The following is a 17714-nucleotide window of genomic DNA, read 5'->3' as shown; positions in this document are numbered from 1 at the left end:
ACTCAGTGAATGTGGAAGTGGGTTTTGATGGTACAGTACAACATGAGTCCTGACCCAGAGGACAGCTGTGCTGGAGGGTAACCTTGATCCATAGCAGACTTTGATAAGCAGGAAATAAACTGTTATTGCTTAAGCTTTGGAGACTTTGGGCCAGTTTATTACAGCAGCACAACTAGTCTACCTTGGCTAGTACCACCATTATCATCCTATAGCTTAGTATGTGATCTGGTATCTATAATAAGTGATTGAATATGTTTTGACTAAATTAATAAATTTAAAAGCTCTAATCAGCAATTAAAATGAATTATTTTAATTAAAGAAATAATTTCAGCTTGATCCTGTGCACAGTAAAAAGTCTTGGCAGTTTAACTCATTAGTATGTAGGGATCACAATCCTTTGAGTACCAAACCATCATCTTAGATATCAAAGTTCAAGTTGCACATGGTTTGCACTCCAGAGAGATTCCATTAAAGTTCTGTTGATTTCAATTGAATAAATTTTTCTGTGAAGGGGTCTTCAAAAACTTTTATTTCTACCATAGAGCCACTTACTTAAATCTCCCCACTTAAAGGCACCGTTGCCTTCTGGAATGTCCCTGCTATACTCCATCTGCGTGCGGTCCCTGCCTCCATGACAACCAATACCCAGATGCAGAAATTCTTCATAATACACTGGAAACCGGAAGGACCTTCAAGTCAAAAGCATTCTGAGAACATGTTTAACAAATTGCATTTGCAGTTTCTCTGGCCAGGGAGGACAGAAAGGGGATGGGCACTTGTTTGTTGTATTGTTTTTATAAAAAAATTTTTAAATCATTCCAATAGGAATTAATAGATTTACCAAGACAAAATAAAAACAATATGAGCGCGGTTTAATCTGGTCGTAGAAGCGCGAGCAGAATCTACCAGCGGTGACGGTGGACCGGCCGGGGACTGGGCTCTCGGCGGGCAAGCGCCTAGGCCAGCTTCTGGGGTACCAGGAAGAAGTGAGAAAAGAGCCCCTGGGATATGAAAAAGAAGTCACAGGGGCAAAAAAAAAAAAAAGCTGTTTTCCGGAGCTACTAACTATACCAAGCAAATCAATTTCTTAAGCAGGTTCGTTAACTCCTGTGGCTCCCGGCTGGGGGACCGCCAGGCTCACAATAACGGGAATTGGGGGATAGTCTGGCACTGGGTTGACCGAGGTGTGGGAGCTAAACAAATCTAAAGTGGAGGGGGAGGGAATTAGCGGAAGGTCAGTTTCTTTTCGATGCGCCAGCTTGGGAGAGGCTTCGTGGTCTGGAGAGGGAAGGCAGAGTGCAGAGAAACGCGCCAGGTACTGGGGAGTCATCTTGTCACCATTGCTAGCTGTATGACCTCGGCCAAACGCTCAACCCTCTCTCTGCTTCCATTTCCTCCACCTGAAAATGAGGATATATCAGTGCCCACCTCGACAGGCTGTTGTGAGTACGGAAGGCCTCGGTTTACTCCGGGACAGCATGCTGCCCAGTGCCTGGCACACAGCGAATCCTCAGGAAATGTCAGCCTTTGCTATTATGGGCCTGTGCACAAACTGTTCTTACCAGCCGTGTGACCTGCAGCACATTACCTTCCCTGTGCCTTTGTTTTCTCATCTGTAAAATGGAATAATAGCCATGCTTCTGTCACAGTGTTGTTAAAAGGAGTCAACACGACGCCTAGGATGGCGCCTGCCTCGGTCATCCCACGATCCATGTTAAGCAACGCCACTTACATTAGTACTGTTTCTTCTGGCAAGAAGCCGAGAGTTTAAGGCACACGCAGCAATGTTCTGACAAATGAAGGAAAGGGTCCTGGTGCTTGGAAGGGCATGTCTGTCTCTCCGAGGCGACGATGAAAATAGCAAGTGGTCACCTCCTGCAAGGCTGCGAGCTCCTGCCGGGAAAGCCGCGCGGATCCCGAGGCGGAGACCCGCGCGCCCTGCCTCGCAGCCGCAGCGCCGCGCGAGCCGGGCGAGCCCGCGGAGCGCACAGCCCGCCGCGCCCCGAGTGTCCAGCAGAGGCCGCCCTGGGCCGGGCTCGGGACCCGCGCGCGGCAGGGCGCGGCCGGGCGGCGGCCCGTCGGCGCCGCGGGGCCGGGGGAGTGGTTTGGCGGCGGAGGCGGCGGGGCGCGGGCCGCGGGGATGGAGCAGAGGCGCGCCGGGCTCCGCTGGGCACGCAGCTGACGGGCCGCGCCGCGCCGCGCCGGCCTCTCCTCGCCGCCCGCGCCCCGCGAACTCCGCGCCGCCGCTCGGGCGGGCGCCAGCGCCAGCGCCGGGGCCATGGGCTGCGGGACTCTCCTCGCCCTTTGCATCTTCGCGGCAGGTACGCGGCGCGGGGCCCCGGGAGGCGCCGGGCGCGGGCGGGCCGGGGGGCCAGCGCCGGGGCAGGGACCGGGGCTGGAGAGGGCTCAGCCCCGCGCGGTGGGCGCTCTGGCCGTGCGGGGCCGGCCGGGCGGGGGCGCGGCGGCGCCCCTCCTGCCGCAGCCTGCTCCCGCGCACACTCCCGCTTCGCGGAACAGGTGGCTGCGCCGGGCGTTCGAGCCCCGGAGTGGGCGACGCTGATTGCTCCTCCAGGCTTCTTGTTCTTCGTCGGGGTCCCTGCCAGAGTCTGGGGCCAGACTCCCACCCCGGGAGGGATGTTCAAAAGCCCAGGAAAGTGGGCGCGGGGGCGGGGCGCACCCGGGAAGGCTTCCGCGGTGGCTGCGCCTGGCAGGGCTGGTTTGCGTTCCCGACGGGGCGGTCTCGGGCCTCCCGCGTCCCTCCCTGGTTGTGCGTGGGATGATGCGACCCTAAAAGTACTTCGGGCGGCGACCCCAGCCTCCGTCAAGATCGCGATCGCCACTGGGGATTAGCAGGAGTACCTTGTGACCCAGAGCCTCCCGAAGAAACTAGTCACTTGGCAAAACTAGTATCACTTCCTCCGCTCCCCTGACGGCTTCCCCACCCGCGACCCAGGCTCTTGGGACCACGGACAGCGGAAGACCTGGCGGGGACCTGGGGACTCGGGAGCCAGCCGACTGGCTCGGCTCGGTAGGGGCCGGGGAGAGATTCGGAATGAATCTTTGAGTCTGGATCTTGGGTACCCAGCTTTCCAGGAAACCGTCGCCTGACAAGGGACAACTGACTGTGGATAAGGCACTGGTGGAAAAAGTGGCCCGAGTGCGCCGCCACTAGCACGTTGAGTTAAGAATGACCCAAAGTCACATAGCACAAGCCATTCATGTTTTATCCAGGTATTCTCCCCGGGAGTGCCTGGGGTTCCCGGAATCAGGGACACAAGTCCTTTCAGTCCCTTGGGAAGAAGCTAGTGGTTTCCTGGCAGCTTGCAAAGGATAGCACATTTTAAGGGACAGTTTCCCAACTTAAGGCGGTAGTGTGGTATCATCTCCACTCACTCAACATCTGAAAAAACTCTCACTTCGCCCTGGTATTTTTGCATGGTTTGGAGACACGTCTGCAGAAGATTCCGGAAGCTTTGCCGGCTGAGGGAGCCGGATGGCTCAGGTGCGACGCCCGAGCCAGGGGACTGTGATGATGGCAATTAGTTCCTTAAGTAATCCGAGCAAGAGATGCTTAGGGAATGACAGGGAAGACACCTTTACTTTCTCCTCGCTGAAAAATCTTTTCATAAGGCTCAAAACAGCTTGAGTGAGCCAGGAGAGCCGTGGGTTTGTTTGCTCATTTGATTTAGTGGCTTGTCTTATTTATGCATCTATTTATTTAATTGTTTGAACAGCTCCAGCAGTTGGCAAAACCCCAGGATTAAGCCTCATCAGCAATGAAAGCAATGAATTGTAGCGTCCTTCCTCTCTAGCCCCTCAGCCCCCCTAGCCAAGGAGCTCACAGGCTTTTTGTTTTTGTTTTTGTTGTTTTGGTCAGTCTTACTGCTTAGCTCCGCTATGCTATTTGGGAAGGAGAAATACTGCCCCTGACCCCGCCAGAGTGGGGAGGCTGGTGAGTCGGGGACTGGCAGAGCAGCCCTGTCCCTGCCCCCACACGCGTCTCCAGACCAGAGTCACTTGGGTCACAGCCCCACAGTTCCAGGGCGCTGGAGCCTCAGGGAGACAGACATACGTGCCTTTTCCCCTGGTTGTTTCTAAGTGCGTATTCCAGAGTGATGCCAAGGGGAGCTCCCTCCTTCCTCCTGAGAAATCTCTTTCGGGCAGTGTCTTGTTAGAGCTCTTTGCAATAAATTGTCCGAAAAATAATATTTTTTTAAAATTGGCATCAATACTGATGAGTTTCTTTGCATGCCAAAGTGAGGTGCTTTCGGAATCTGAAATATCATTCTCAAAGAGCAAGTGGTTGTGTCGGTAAAGAAGAAAGCAATGAGGGTTCTTGGAATGAGAGGGGCTCAGCGCATTTGTGCAGCTCATTCTGGAGCTGAGCCAGCAAAGCTCTGCTCTGCCAGACATTGTTTCTCTTTCTGTTTTCTTTCTGCTTTTTCCCTCTAGCTTTAGAGGCTTCAAAAAACTTTCTGTAAAACCCTTAAGGTGATACTTTCTTGAACCAGAACAGGGTTGAGCAAGGGCCTATGTTTTGGGGGTTTAACAAATCCTTTCAGTATATACATAGCATTTTCTCCAGCACCTGCAAACATGCATGCATTGTCAACAATCCAGTAAGGGTAGGTCTCTAAGTTTATTCACTTGTATTTTAAAAAGGAGAAAGAGAGGAACCTTAGAGGGCCTTCAGTTCCCTCAAGGTTGATTGTAGTAGAAAACTAGCATGGCTGTTTCACAAACCAATTCCCAAACACCTCTTTTTTTTTACAAGGCATGTAGAAGTCCTGCCTCCAAATTCAAATACAAGCCAGAACCTCCAAAGTTTGGCCTCAGAGCCAAGAAGAAAGAGAGGATGCGGGGCCACTGGGTAGTTTCCACATTTATTCCTCACCTGATCCCTTCTGGATTCTCTTCCTTTACTCCGAACAGGTCATTGTTGCCCTCTGGTGTTCTATGGCCCAATTCATTTAAAAAGTCCCCCACTGAGATCTCTGAGATGCATTGCAACTTTCAAAAAGCCTTTTCCAAACACGAGCAGGACGAAAGGGAAACACGTATAGGTAAGAGAGGCACAAACATCGTCATCTTGTTTTTCCTGCCCTGGACCGGCCCTGTCTGCCCCTGGCCTCCACTCAGGAAGAGGACCCTGCACCCCGTTACCCAGGCACTCTGGGTAGACTTACGGTCCCTTGCTGACCAAAGCCAGGAGAGCTAGATTCCCACTCTGCCACCCCGCTAGGGGCCCTGTGTGTATTCTGGGTCCGGCAGATACCTCTTCTCCAGGTAACTAACATAAAAAATGTCCTTATCCTTGAAGGAAAACCGCACCCTACACATTTACAGCTCTGTCCCTACTACAGGTCCTGCTATATGTCAGCACAGTAGCCTCATCACAGATATAGTAAAATAAACCAGAAATGCGCGTACATTTGCAGGAACAGGAAGATTGCCAATGGTTTGTTGAGGGTGGTGGTGATGAAGAGTTGCTTGCATTCCTTTAGCCTGATTAACTCCGGTTTCCTGAAATCTGTGGTCATAGTCCTAGATGTGACATCTCTTTCATGTGAAAACTGCCCAAGAAGGTAGATGGACTCTTCATTGTATCCGATGCGCTGACAGAGGCAGCGTTCCAAGGTGGCAGGTGTGTAGACTCTGCAGCTAGATTGCCCAGGTACAAATCTAAGCTTTACTACTTACTAATTGTGCAATTATGGCAAGTTCCTTAACCACTCTGAGTTTTCTTATCTACAAAATTGGGAGACTCAAACCTCATGAGGGTATTAAAAGTGTTAAATGACTCAATATACCTATAGGTATACAGTGCCAGAGACATAGTGAATGTTCAGTACATGCTAGCTGTTGATGCTATTATTTTTATTGACAAAGTTTACTATATTCTGCACAGATTAGATCATCCTCTCCAAAAGCAGAGTTTATATGATTGCACTGGACTATGTAAATCAAAGACCTCAACTAATATTTCAGCGTAGTGCCAGCCATTGCAGCAAACCCAATGTGCAAATTAAGAAAATATTCAGCTGAGCCTACTAAATGTCTCGTTTGAAAAGGTTAATAATGTGTCAACTCAGATAACACAACAGTCCAAAAAATGCTCAATAACAAATAGAAGTAAAGTCTCACCAAAGACTTTATTTCTTCCACAAAGATATTTTTGCACACTGGTGTGTTTCAAAAACTCAATTCAGCTAAATCTTAAAAGTCAGGTCCCCAGAGCCACAAATCTGAGATAATTCAGATCAACAACTTAGGAAAAGGCAGGTCGTTTTATCTGAATGCTGCAGAGTGGCACTCTTCAGAACCCAGAATCACCGGTCACTGCCAGATCTCTAATTTAACTTCAGCATTTGGCTCTGGTCTAATTGTGCTTGTTTTTATGAGGGGAGTATTGGCCAAGTATTCATACTATTTAAGCACACTTTCTTAAGCAATGACTTCCCCTCGCGGGGTTATAGCACCCCACTGGAACCAACAGAGACCAACATTTGAAAAGTGTTTTCAATACCTCTAACCCTAGCTAGGGAGAGGCAAAGATATAAAATGCAACCAAAATGTTTGTACTCTCATATTTTCTTGAAATAATAAAAAAAAATGTAAAAAAATCACATGTACCCCATAAATATATGCAATTATGAATCGATTTAAAAAGTAAATAAAATTCACTATTTATTTAAATATAGAAAAAAAAGGGATTGGCTATCTTAATACCTAAATGAAGGAATACTGTAGTAGTAGTAACCACAGTTTGCTTCCTTTTGGAAATATCTGATACTAAAATGGGGCATGTTAGTCCAGAAATCAAATTTATTTGCCTTGCTCAAAAGATACCAAATGAAGCAGCTTCTTGGAAAAATTAATCTTTCATGTAGAAGATGGTGGCAGTTCTGAAAAGAGGTGGGCAGATACTGTCTGCTTTATCCCATGATTGCGTTCTACTTGGAAATGCAGGACTAATAGATTGCCATCTAGTTAATGTGCAAGCAGGCTGACTATAGAGCAAGACTGATTTATGTATGTAGTACACGATGTTTCTTTTGATGTAAGATCAAATTTTCCAACGTGTGGATCTTTCGATGTTCGTCGTAACTCTTTATACCAGCATGGCCCATTTCTTTCACTTGTTGTACCTTTGTTTATAAACCTTAAGACCTTTACCATTTTATAAGCAATATTATAGAAATAATTAAAACAAAGTCGACAATTACAGAACTTTTTCCACATGAGCTTTTCACTGGAGCAGGATGGTATGTCAATTGAAAATATATTGTCTTAATTTTTATTTGGCTGGTGTCAGATTTAGCAAAGGAAAGCACAGGTTGCCCAGTCAAGCTTGGGTTTCAAATAGTGAATTCTAAGTATGTCCCATACTTAGGATACACTTAGACCACATCTTCCTTTGTTGTTCATCTTGAATTCAAATTTGGCTGGTGTATGTTATCTGGCAACATTGCCTTTGACCTTTCATCTATGGTTCATCTATGCAGTGGTTTTGATATAGGATTAGCTTTATTTTGAGTTCTGCCTCCTGGGGCTTTTAGGTGCCCTGCACCATTTCGTTAAAAATAATCTATTTGTGGGAAGACATGGAGATTTAAGAAGAGCTTTCTTGGTGTTAGCACCTACATAGATCAGGAGTCAGTACTCACTCCAGTGAATATTTTGAATGTGAATATATAACCATTAACTGTGTGTTTCTAAACAATTGGTGGGATTTCTGTGGCCTCCCTGAACTACATTAACCCCTTTTGACCCTTTTTAAAAAACAGTATATTTTTAATGGTAGCAATGTTCTTGCATAGGAGCTGGCACTAAATGCCTTCTAGAATCTAGCTGGCAGCTGATCAGAAAAGAAAGTTATGATTAAAACGGAATGCTTTGGATTTCAGTACTATTTTGTATGCCAGGATCTTAAGACATCTCACAAATATTAATTATATATGTTTTACATAATTCCTGCTGTATGTCTCTTGGTATCACTTGAAAGCTATGGCTACATAGGACCTGAAGCAGCATATTAGACAGAATTTTAAGGCAGATGTAGAAAAAAAAAAACTTTTAATCAATCAGACTCTGGTAGAAATTTGCACCTTTAATACCTAAGACAAAAATCTGTGAATAACTATTAAGTGGAAAAATTATGGGAAATTACAAGCTATGATATTTAGAAAACATGTCTATTTAATATAAAATAAGATGAATGGTGGAATATACCTTTGATGATAATATCTTCCACTTATTATATATTCCAAATTCTGACACCTGATTTTCTTTTCTATGAACAAGGAAATAAGGACATGGGAACTGTAGTGCAGGTGTTGAACATGAAAGGAATTAAATGAGAAAGGGTTTTGTTTATTTGATTTTTTTGGACGTGGTTGTAAACTTAGAGCTACCATTCAGACTTCCCATGGGTTAGAACGCATTATTTTTCTGAAATGGAATTAATAAAACATATGTTCCATTTTACATCATGAGATTCTTTTTTTATTATTATTATTTTTTTTTTTTTTGAGACAGAGTCTCACTTTGTTGCCCAGGCTAGAGTGAGTGCCATGGCGTCAGCCTGGCTCACAGCAACCTCAAACTCCTGGGTTCAAGCAATCCTGCTGCCTCAGCCTCCCAAGTAGCTGGGACTACAGGCATGCGCCACTATGCCCGGCTAATTTTTTTTTATATATATATTAGTTGGCCAATTAATTTTCTTTCTATTTATAGTAGAGACGGGGTCTCACTCTTGCTCAGGCTGGTTTCCAACTCCTGACCATAAGCAATCCGCCCGCCTCGGCCTCCCAGAGTGCTAGGATTACAGGCGTGAGCCACCGCGCCCGGCCTATTATTATTTTTTATTTTAGCATATTACAGGGTACAGATGTTTAGGCAATATATATTGCCCTTGCCCCACCCAAGTCAGAGCTTCAAGCATGTCCATCCCCCAGATATGTATATATACCCATCCCCTTCTCCCCTCTCCTATCTGCCCGACACCAATGAATGTTATTATTATATGTGCACTTAAGTGTTGATCAGTTAATACCAATTTGATGGTTGAGTATATGTAGTGCTTGTTTTTCCATTCTTGGGATACTTCACTTAGAATGGGCTCCAGCTCTATCTAGGATAATAAAAGAAGTGCTAGATCACCACTGTTTTTTGTGGCTGAGTAGAACTCCATGGTATACATATACCACATTTTATTAATCCACTCATGTATTGATGGGCCCTTGGGTTGTTTCCATATCTTTGCAATTATGAATTGTGCTGCTATAAACATTCAAGTGCAGATGTCTTTTTTATAGAATGTTCTTTGTTCTTTTGGGTAGATGCCCAGTAATGGGATTGCTGGATCAAATGGTAGTTCTACTTGTAGCTCTTTGAGGTATCTCCATATTACCAGTGATGTAGAAGTGTTCCTATCTCTCCGCATCCATGCCAACATTTGTTTGTTTTAGGACTTTTTGATAAAGGCCATCCTTACTGAATATAAATGATATCTCATTGTAGTTTTGATTTGCATTTCCCTGATGATTAGAGATGTTGAACATTTTTTCATTACATCCTGAGATTCTTACTAGCTTTTTGTAGTCCACAAGGATAACCTCATTACTGACAGGGTTTATTCACCAAGAATTTTATCCAGATGGATAGTTACTGGAATTGTCTGCCCTTTTCGAAGTAGTTTCAGTTTGTTGGAAAAGCTTTTGTGATCTTAGTCCATTCAGGTTGCTGTAACAAAATACCATTAACTGGGTGATTTATAAAAATATTTATTTCTCACAGTTCTAAAGACTGGGAAGTGCAAGGTCAAGATTCCTGCAGGTTCTGAGTCTGGAGAGGGTTTATTTTGTGGTTCAAGACAGATCCTGCTAGCTGCGTCCTCCATGGTGGAAAGGGCAATGTAGGTCACTGAGGCAGGACAGAGGATGGCACCACCCTCAGGTCTAATCACCTCCTAAAGGCCCCACCTTCTAATACCATCGTCACCTTGGGGGGTAGGATTTCAACATATGAATTTGGGGAGAATGCAGACATTCATATCATAGCATGATCCCACAGATAGATGGCATACGGTTACCATTATACTGGCATCATTATACTGGTGGTGAACGGCCCAAACCGCTATTTGATGCTGCTGCTGAGAATGAAAAATTCATCAGGTTTCATTTTGGGGGGAATAAGGGATACCTCATCAAATTTATATGAATACAAAACCTATTTTAGTACACATTTTTACTTCAGAGAAAGATTGCAAGTCGAGCCTTTCAGATGAAACAAAGTGGCCATTAAGGAACCTTTGGCATTGTGCGAAATGATGAATAAGAAGATGCCCTGCCCTGTCAAGATGCACTCAGCTGCAAGGAGGGCGCAGTGGCCTGAGGTTGCTCTCTTGCAGGCATCCTTCCTAGGATTGCGCTTTTAAAGGCATCCTATTATGAGCAGACTCTTTTTTAAATGCTTATATGAAGAGAAACACAGCCCTGATGTTTCTCAGGCGAGGCTGAGGTTCGTGTTATTTTATGTGAGAAGCAGCGTGGTGTGGAGTAAGACAGGCTGGCATGGAGTGCCCTCTCTGCAGTCTCAGTGCCTCCCCTCGAGGGTCATGATAGTGTACCCAGAGTGCCATGCGGGTAAATATTCAACTTGTGTCTCTTGAGCATGTGCATCAACAGATGAAGGATTTACTTTATTTTATTTCATTTGTTTACCTGCCTCCACTACTAAGATTGTAAGGTGTACAGCATCAGGAATTTCGGCTGTGTCATCCACTGCTGTGTCCCCAGCATGTAGAACAGAGTGAGCCACACAGCGTGTGCTAAGTACATACTTATTTAATTAATTTTTAATTGAGAATCTACATATGCTAAACACTGTCCAAGGCCCCTGAAATACAGTAATGAACAAAATAGACAAAATTTACCCTTAGGGAGTTTATATTCTTTGAGGATGTTGAATTTTGACTTTGTAAAAGGAAAATCAATGGTTGACTATCTAACAGTCTTCTCAAATTCAACATGTCCAAATCTGAGCTGCTAGAGTTCCTTCCCTAAGAGGCTCCACGTGGAGCATTTACCATCTCAATGAACGGCAACTCCAACTTTCTAGTTGCTCAGACTGAAATGAGTTATCCTTGAGTCTTCTTTTTCTCTCAACACCCTTCACCCAATCCTTCTAGAAAAATCTGTTTTCTCTGTCTTTAAGATATATACAGAATCTAACCACTTTCTGCCACCTCACTTGCTCTCTCTCTCTGGTCCAAGCCACTGCCATCTTTCTCCTGGATCACTGCAGTGGCCTTCTCTCAGATCTACCAGCTTTTCCCTGAAGCCCTCCCAGGTCAGTTTTCTCCGTAGCAACCGTGGATCCATTGGAACTGTACCAAGAATGTCACTGCTCTACCCAGAGCCCTGCAGTGGCTTCCCATTGTACTCAGAGTAAGAGCCAAAGTCCTCAAAGTGACCATCAAGACCTACGTGAGCCAGTGTCCCATTCGTCTCGAGCCTGATCTTTTGCCCTGTCCTTTGCTCACTCTGCCCAGCCACACTGGCCTCCTTATAGCAGGCGATGGCTGCTTCCTCTGTCTGGAACATTCCTTCTCCAGATACCCACATGGATAATTCCCTCCCCTCCTTAAAGCTTTTGCTCGAATGTCACCTTCTCAATGAGACTTACCCTGGCCAACCTCCTAAAATTTCATTCTGTTCCACCTGCCAACACCATGTTCCCAGTGGCCCCTTATCTGACTCTTGGCTCTGTTTTTTCTTTAGTTTCTCTCTCACTCCATCCCTCCCCCTTGCCCTTGGCCAAAGCACACAGCTCCAAGAGGACAGAGATTTTGTCTTTCTTGTTTGCTGTGTTTATCCTGCAGTGCTAGAATACTGTGTGGCACATGAGGGTACTCAATATCTATTTGTTGAATTAGATGATTAAAATACATTTTTGAGGACTGGAAAAATGAAGGCATTAATAATTCAAGTTTTGCCTTAGATGACCCCAAAGTGAGACTTTGGCAAATTTGCTAACTATCATATATTTATTATGTCTAGTGTTTCCAAATTGCTTTAAAAAAATGGGTCAGGCCTTTAGTCTTCATTGAAGATTACAAAAGCTAAACTTTAAAAATCAGCTATTTTTGAGCAGTGGACATACAAAATTCTTCTTAAAACACAAGCCTATTTTTTTTTTGTTTTTTGTTTTTTTTGCCATGGATATCATTTTAAAATAGCTGAAACTTCATAAACTCTCTGCCCAATTAAGAGTATGTCACCTTTGAGCTCAGCTAGGGAAGATAAAGTTACTTCCACTATTTGAAAATTTTTGAGAATTTTTCTAAATGACTAAAAATAACATGGTGACGAAAAGTGATTTGAGTTCAGGGAAAAGCAGAATTGTGAGTTACCCGGTAAAGTCTGAGAAATTTAAGTAAATTTAGACGAGATCAGGCGCATTCGGTGGTATGGCCATAGACAAATTTAAATAAATCCAGATGCGGAGTGTTGCAGGTGTAAGTTAGTCACTAATAAACTCAAGAACAGAATAGGAGTTTTCTTGGCTTTAGAGACCCTGTGTTCTTCCTTCCCTGGTGATTCTGAAATATGAATTATGCTTTAGCCTGAGCAAGAGATAGAAGAGATGCTGAAATCTTGACTCAAATGGAGCCCGTATCCTGGGCGCGTGGGGGAGGGGAAGCACTGTGGTCTACCCGGTGGCTGACACCCGCTAACAGGGCTCGTGTCAAAGTCCCCCAAACTGGCCTTCCCCAGCTTCGTCACGCAACAGATACTCTTCGTATGTTCTGGCTCACTCGAAATAGGAATGCTTAATTATTTAGTGGCTGCCAAAAAGAGCAGGAGCTTAAAAAATAGAAGCATGCTTGTTGTGAATCCTTCGGGACAATGGTGAAATTTAAGATTGTATCAGCTTGAGAGCAACCTATAAACAAACCGAAGAAGGGCGAAAGATGACAGTTTACGATAAAAACATTTGCCTTGCTGTTCCATAAGATCCACTTGTCCGTTCTTGAGGGGGGCAGGCTGTCAGCCATCTCGAAGTGCAGCAGCCTCAGCTGTCATCAGAGGAGTGGCAGAGGACAGTGGCCCTGACCCCTGCTCGCGGCCAGCAGGGAGCTGTGTCTGGCGTCGTGGGCGTGGTGCTGGAGGACAGGTGATCGTCACCCACCTCTCCTCCCAGGGGGATGCCGGGTTCCCTGAGTGAAATGAAAACCGTAGCCTGATTTCTCACTGGGAGGAAAAGGGGTCACATCAGCAGGAGAAGGCTTGTGGTGCCCAGAATCCAGAGGCCGCTGTGGCTGCGGAGGGAGTGAAATTGGCCACGTCACTGAGACTGGAATTTCAGTTTGGAGAGTTAACAGAGACGGGGAAGTGTGGGTTTTGAGATGCAGTAATTTACTGCCAATTTTTTTGTTGTTGTTTATATTTATTTATTTATCTTGTGTTTTTTTTTAGTGTTTCATACTTTTTTATTATTATTTCAGAACATTATGGAAGTACAAACATTTTGGGTACATAAATTGCTTTTGTACAGTTTGAATCAAAGTTATAATTAAGTGTGTCCATCACCCAGATACTGTGCATTGGACCTGCTAGGTGTGAATTTACCCCTCCCCTTTTCCTCCTCCCACCTGCTTGATTTCTGTTGAGTTTTACTTCCGTGTGTGTAAATAAGTGTTGATCGATTAGTTCCAATTAAATGGTAAGTACATGTGGTGTTCGTTTTTCCATTATTGTAATACTTCACGTAGAAGAATGGTCTCCAGTTCCATCCAGGTTACCGCCAAATTTTTGGTTAAAAAAAAAGAAAAAGTCATAAGGGATAGCTTTCTTGTAACCGTTTTAGAAAGTTGCATTCAAGTACTGATTTTTTTATTTGTTTATTGTTATGCAAGCTATAAAGGTACATAGAAAAAATAGACAAGAATGTACCTATCACCTGTCCAGACCTGATTCAGAGTCTTGTTTGTTTTGGTTAAGAACTATTTTTATTAAAAATAAATTGGAAACAGTGTAAATGTCTAACAATCAAGTGCTGGTCAGATAAACCAGCAAACATTCTACATTCATCCTGGGCAATACTAAGTAATTGCTTAAAAGAATGGCATGGTTCATTATGTATTGACATGTAAAATATACTATAACTTTATATTGCATAATATATTGAAAAAGCAAGCTACAGAATAAAATGTACATTGTGATGAAACATTTAACACATTACGTGTATGTGTGCTGTGGAGGAAGGAGTTTGGAAGGATATAGTTGTTATCTTTGGCAAGTGAGCTTTGGATCAGTTTCACTTTCTCTCTCTCTGTCTCTCTCTCACTCTCTCACTCACATACACACACAAACACACGCACATTGCCTGAAATTAAAAAAAAAAAGTTTGTATTGCCTTTACAATTAAAAACTAGAGATATTATGAATAGTTGTTAGTCCCTCTTTAGCAGTAACTAATGTGGCTGTACTAACTCCTAGGTGGCTGTTTCATGCCTTCAAATCTTGCTTCAAAACTCATTCTGATAAAACCTTCAAAAATAAGACATTAAAGAAGCAAATAACCTCAGAAGGGTTTACAGGGCATCACTGACGCAGTGCACAGGGAAGGTTCTGGGAAGACATTGACTTAACATAACACAACATTTTTAAAAACCAGAATGCTGCATAAATCATTGATCAGGATGCCCATCTTGAATGGTATTTTAAAGGGCTCTGAGCTAACTGATCAGTATTTAAAGACCTTTGTTAGTTTTTTAAATCTCTTCAGGATTTGCCACTTACGGGAACAATGTCTTAAAATATTATTCTAAGCTTTTCCAAAATGCAAGTTGCCAACTTAAATATTAAATAAGAAGAACAGCCCTCGGAAGACTATACCATTTAGTTTTCTTTTGGCAACATTAAATTTGTTATATCATCTTTTCAATAACATTTGGTTTAGGCAAATGCTGGAGGATCCATTATTAATACTCTAGAACAGTGGTCCCCAACCTTTTTGGCACCAAGTACTGACTTCATAGACGACAGTTTTTCCACGGATGGGGTGGGGATGTTTTCAGGACGATTCAAGCGCGTTACAGTTACTGTGCAGTCCAGCCTCTCTGCTAGTGACGGTCTGTATCTGCAGCCGCTCCCCAGCGCTAGACATCAGGCATTAGATTCTCAGAAGGAGCCACAGCCCAGACCCCTCGCACGTGCGGTTTACAGTGGGGGCCACGCTCCTGTGAGGAGCTAACGCCCCGCTGATCTGACGGGGGCGGCACTCAGGTGGGGATGAGTGATGGGGAGCGCTGGAAATACAGACGAAGCTTCTCCGCTGGCTCCCTGGCCACTCACCTCCTGCTGTGTGGCCCAGCGCCCAACAGGCCAGGGACTGGCACGGGTCTGTGGCCCCCACAGCTCTACAGCATTACTAGAGGCCAGTGCAGGTGCGACTGGGAGGGGCTGGAGCAGGTAGGATTGAAGAAGCTTTGGCATGATCTAGGTCCACTCTCACATTACAGATAAAACTGGACATGTTCTGGGGGCGCATTTTAAGTTTTTACATTTACTATGTATCACGCATTATGCTACATTCATTTCATCCACAGCTTCATCTAATCCTCCCAACACCCTATGTGGTAGGCAGTACTATTCCCATTTTGCAGTTCAGGTCACTGAGTTTCAGAAGTTAAGTAATAAGCCATGGATCACACAGTTGATAAGTAACAGCGCTGGGCTTTGAACCCAGGCCTCTAATCCTTTACTGATCTCTGCCCCCGCCCGCCGCCTTGAACTGCCAAATCAGTTATTGAATCCTCTTCTGTAAAACTAGTCTCTAGAATGTCTCCTGACTCATATTCTCTTCTCCAACCACACAACTGTGGCTTTGGTTGAGAACTTTATCGTCTCCTCCTAGACTACAGCAGTAACTCCTAAATAGTCAGCCTGTTTCTTCCCACAGTCTCCAGTCAGTCTCTTGAGACCCATTCGGGCCAGGCCAAATTGCCTGTTGTCCTGCAGAGAAGGAGAAGCAAACTGAAATCTGCTTAAGAGTTGTCCAGGTGCTCAGATTGTGGTTTCTGAATTACATTTCTACTAAAAGGAAAGAAGGATCCTTGGAGAAGTAGCTGATTCCAGGTCTGGAGTTGGAAATCTTGTTGGACCACAGAGCAAAGATGTTCTCAGAGGCTACTAGGGTCCTGTCAAAAGGACTCAGAATGACTCAATGAGGCACAAGTTGGCTAAAGTTGGGAAAATTTGAACATTGATACAATAATTGCAATAGATTAAAACACACTGCATATATTTAAAGTCATGAGTTTGTAATGATACCCAAAACAAAACAATGATAACACAAAACTTCATTTATCTTCATTGGAGGATGCTAATAACCAATACAGTATCTTGAAAAATAATAGATAACTATAAATACTCACATATTCTTTATTGATTTGTCTTACTCTGCCCTTATTTTGTGAAGTATACATTTGAGTGTCCAAATAAGAGATAACTGGATGACTGATTGTATTCCAGATGATAAACAAAGAAGGCACAGTGGAAATAGAATATACCATACTGCCTGACCTAATGGTTAGTGGACCTTGGCACTGGTCATCATCAACTGCCAACACACGGAGTGTGGCACAGAAAACGCCATCCCCTGTACAGTGTTCTTGTCAAATAAAGGGAACCTACATCCCACCAAGCCTCTGCCTCCAGCAATCGCGGGATAGGAAATAGAGAGGGCTGAAGCAGATGTTAAATAGCACCATGGGAATGAAATCAGTAAACTCTTGACTACAAAAAACCCTATGGGATAAATAACCTGGTTTCCTCAATAAATAAATCACAAGGAAAAAAGGGAGAGATTGAGAGAGAGAGATAGGTAGAGGAGGGTCGAATTTATAGACTAAAGAGACACTTAAAAGACATAGCAACCAATCACAATTCTGGACCTTATTTGGATCCTGAATCAAACCAAAACTAAAAATAAATGATGACAATTATGAGACAATTGTGAATTTGAACATTGACTAGATATTTTACAATACTAAGGTATTATTAGTATTTTAAGAATGATAATGATACAGCCCTTATGTTTTCAATAATCCTTATTTTTAGAAATACATACAAATATACTGATAGAGGAAATGTAGGATGCTTAAGATTTACTTCAAGATAATATGGGAGAGGGAAAATAGGTGGAGATATATGGAGAAAATGATTGTGAGTTAATAATTGTTGAAACTGAGTGAAGAGAACAGAGGGGTCATTATACTCTTCTCTCCTGCCTTGTAGACGATTAAATTTTTCCAGTATAAAAACTTTTAAAAGGAATCTTCCAGACTTCCTCATTGCTTTTAGAAATTAATCCACACTCTTCAGCAAGTGGCTTAGGATCTGAATTGGAAGCAGAACAAAAGAAAGGAGGTGCAGGTGATCACAGTGCAGGAGGCCAGAAAAGCAAATAGGTGGCTCTTGCTTAGAAAGTCCTGCCCAAGAAGGAAGCACCTGCCACACACCTTTAGCCTCTCTGCTTTGCTCATGTCGTTGCCTCATTCTGGAATGTCATACTTCTTTATTCTCTGCCAACCTAAATTCCCTTTATCTTGCAAGCTCAAATTTCTCCTTGTTTGCACATGTCAGCCCCACTAGTCTTTCCACTTTTGGAGAGCAGGGATCATGTTTTAGCTTCACGCCTGTTCG

The 17714-nt window shown here is 44.0% G+C and overlaps 1 protein-coding gene across 1 annotated transcript in view; it reads left to right on the top strand.

Annotated features, from left to right (window-relative positions):
• Positions 1-2116: 2116 nt before the first annotated feature.
• PARM1 (prostate androgen-regulated mucin-like protein 1) overlaps positions 2117-17714 on the top strand; it is a 70952-nt gene continuing 55354 nt past the window's right edge. The window contains exon 1 of the mRNA XM_075997918.1: positions 2117-2321. Coding sequence (XP_075854033.1) covers positions 2279-2321 — 43 coding nt within the window. The 5' untranslated portion in view covers positions 2117-2278. The remainder of the gene's footprint in view (positions 2322-17714) is intronic.

The sequence above is a fragment of the Microcebus murinus genome, chromosome 26 (assembly GCF_040939455.1).
Source record: "Microcebus murinus isolate Inina chromosome 26, M.murinus_Inina_mat1.0, whole genome shotgun sequence".
NCBI classification, from domain to species: Eukaryota; Metazoa; Chordata; class Mammalia; order Primates; family Cheirogaleidae; genus Microcebus; species Microcebus murinus.
Note: the sequence above shows the minus strand (reverse complement) of the source record. Positions and strands in the feature narration are given on the sequence as shown.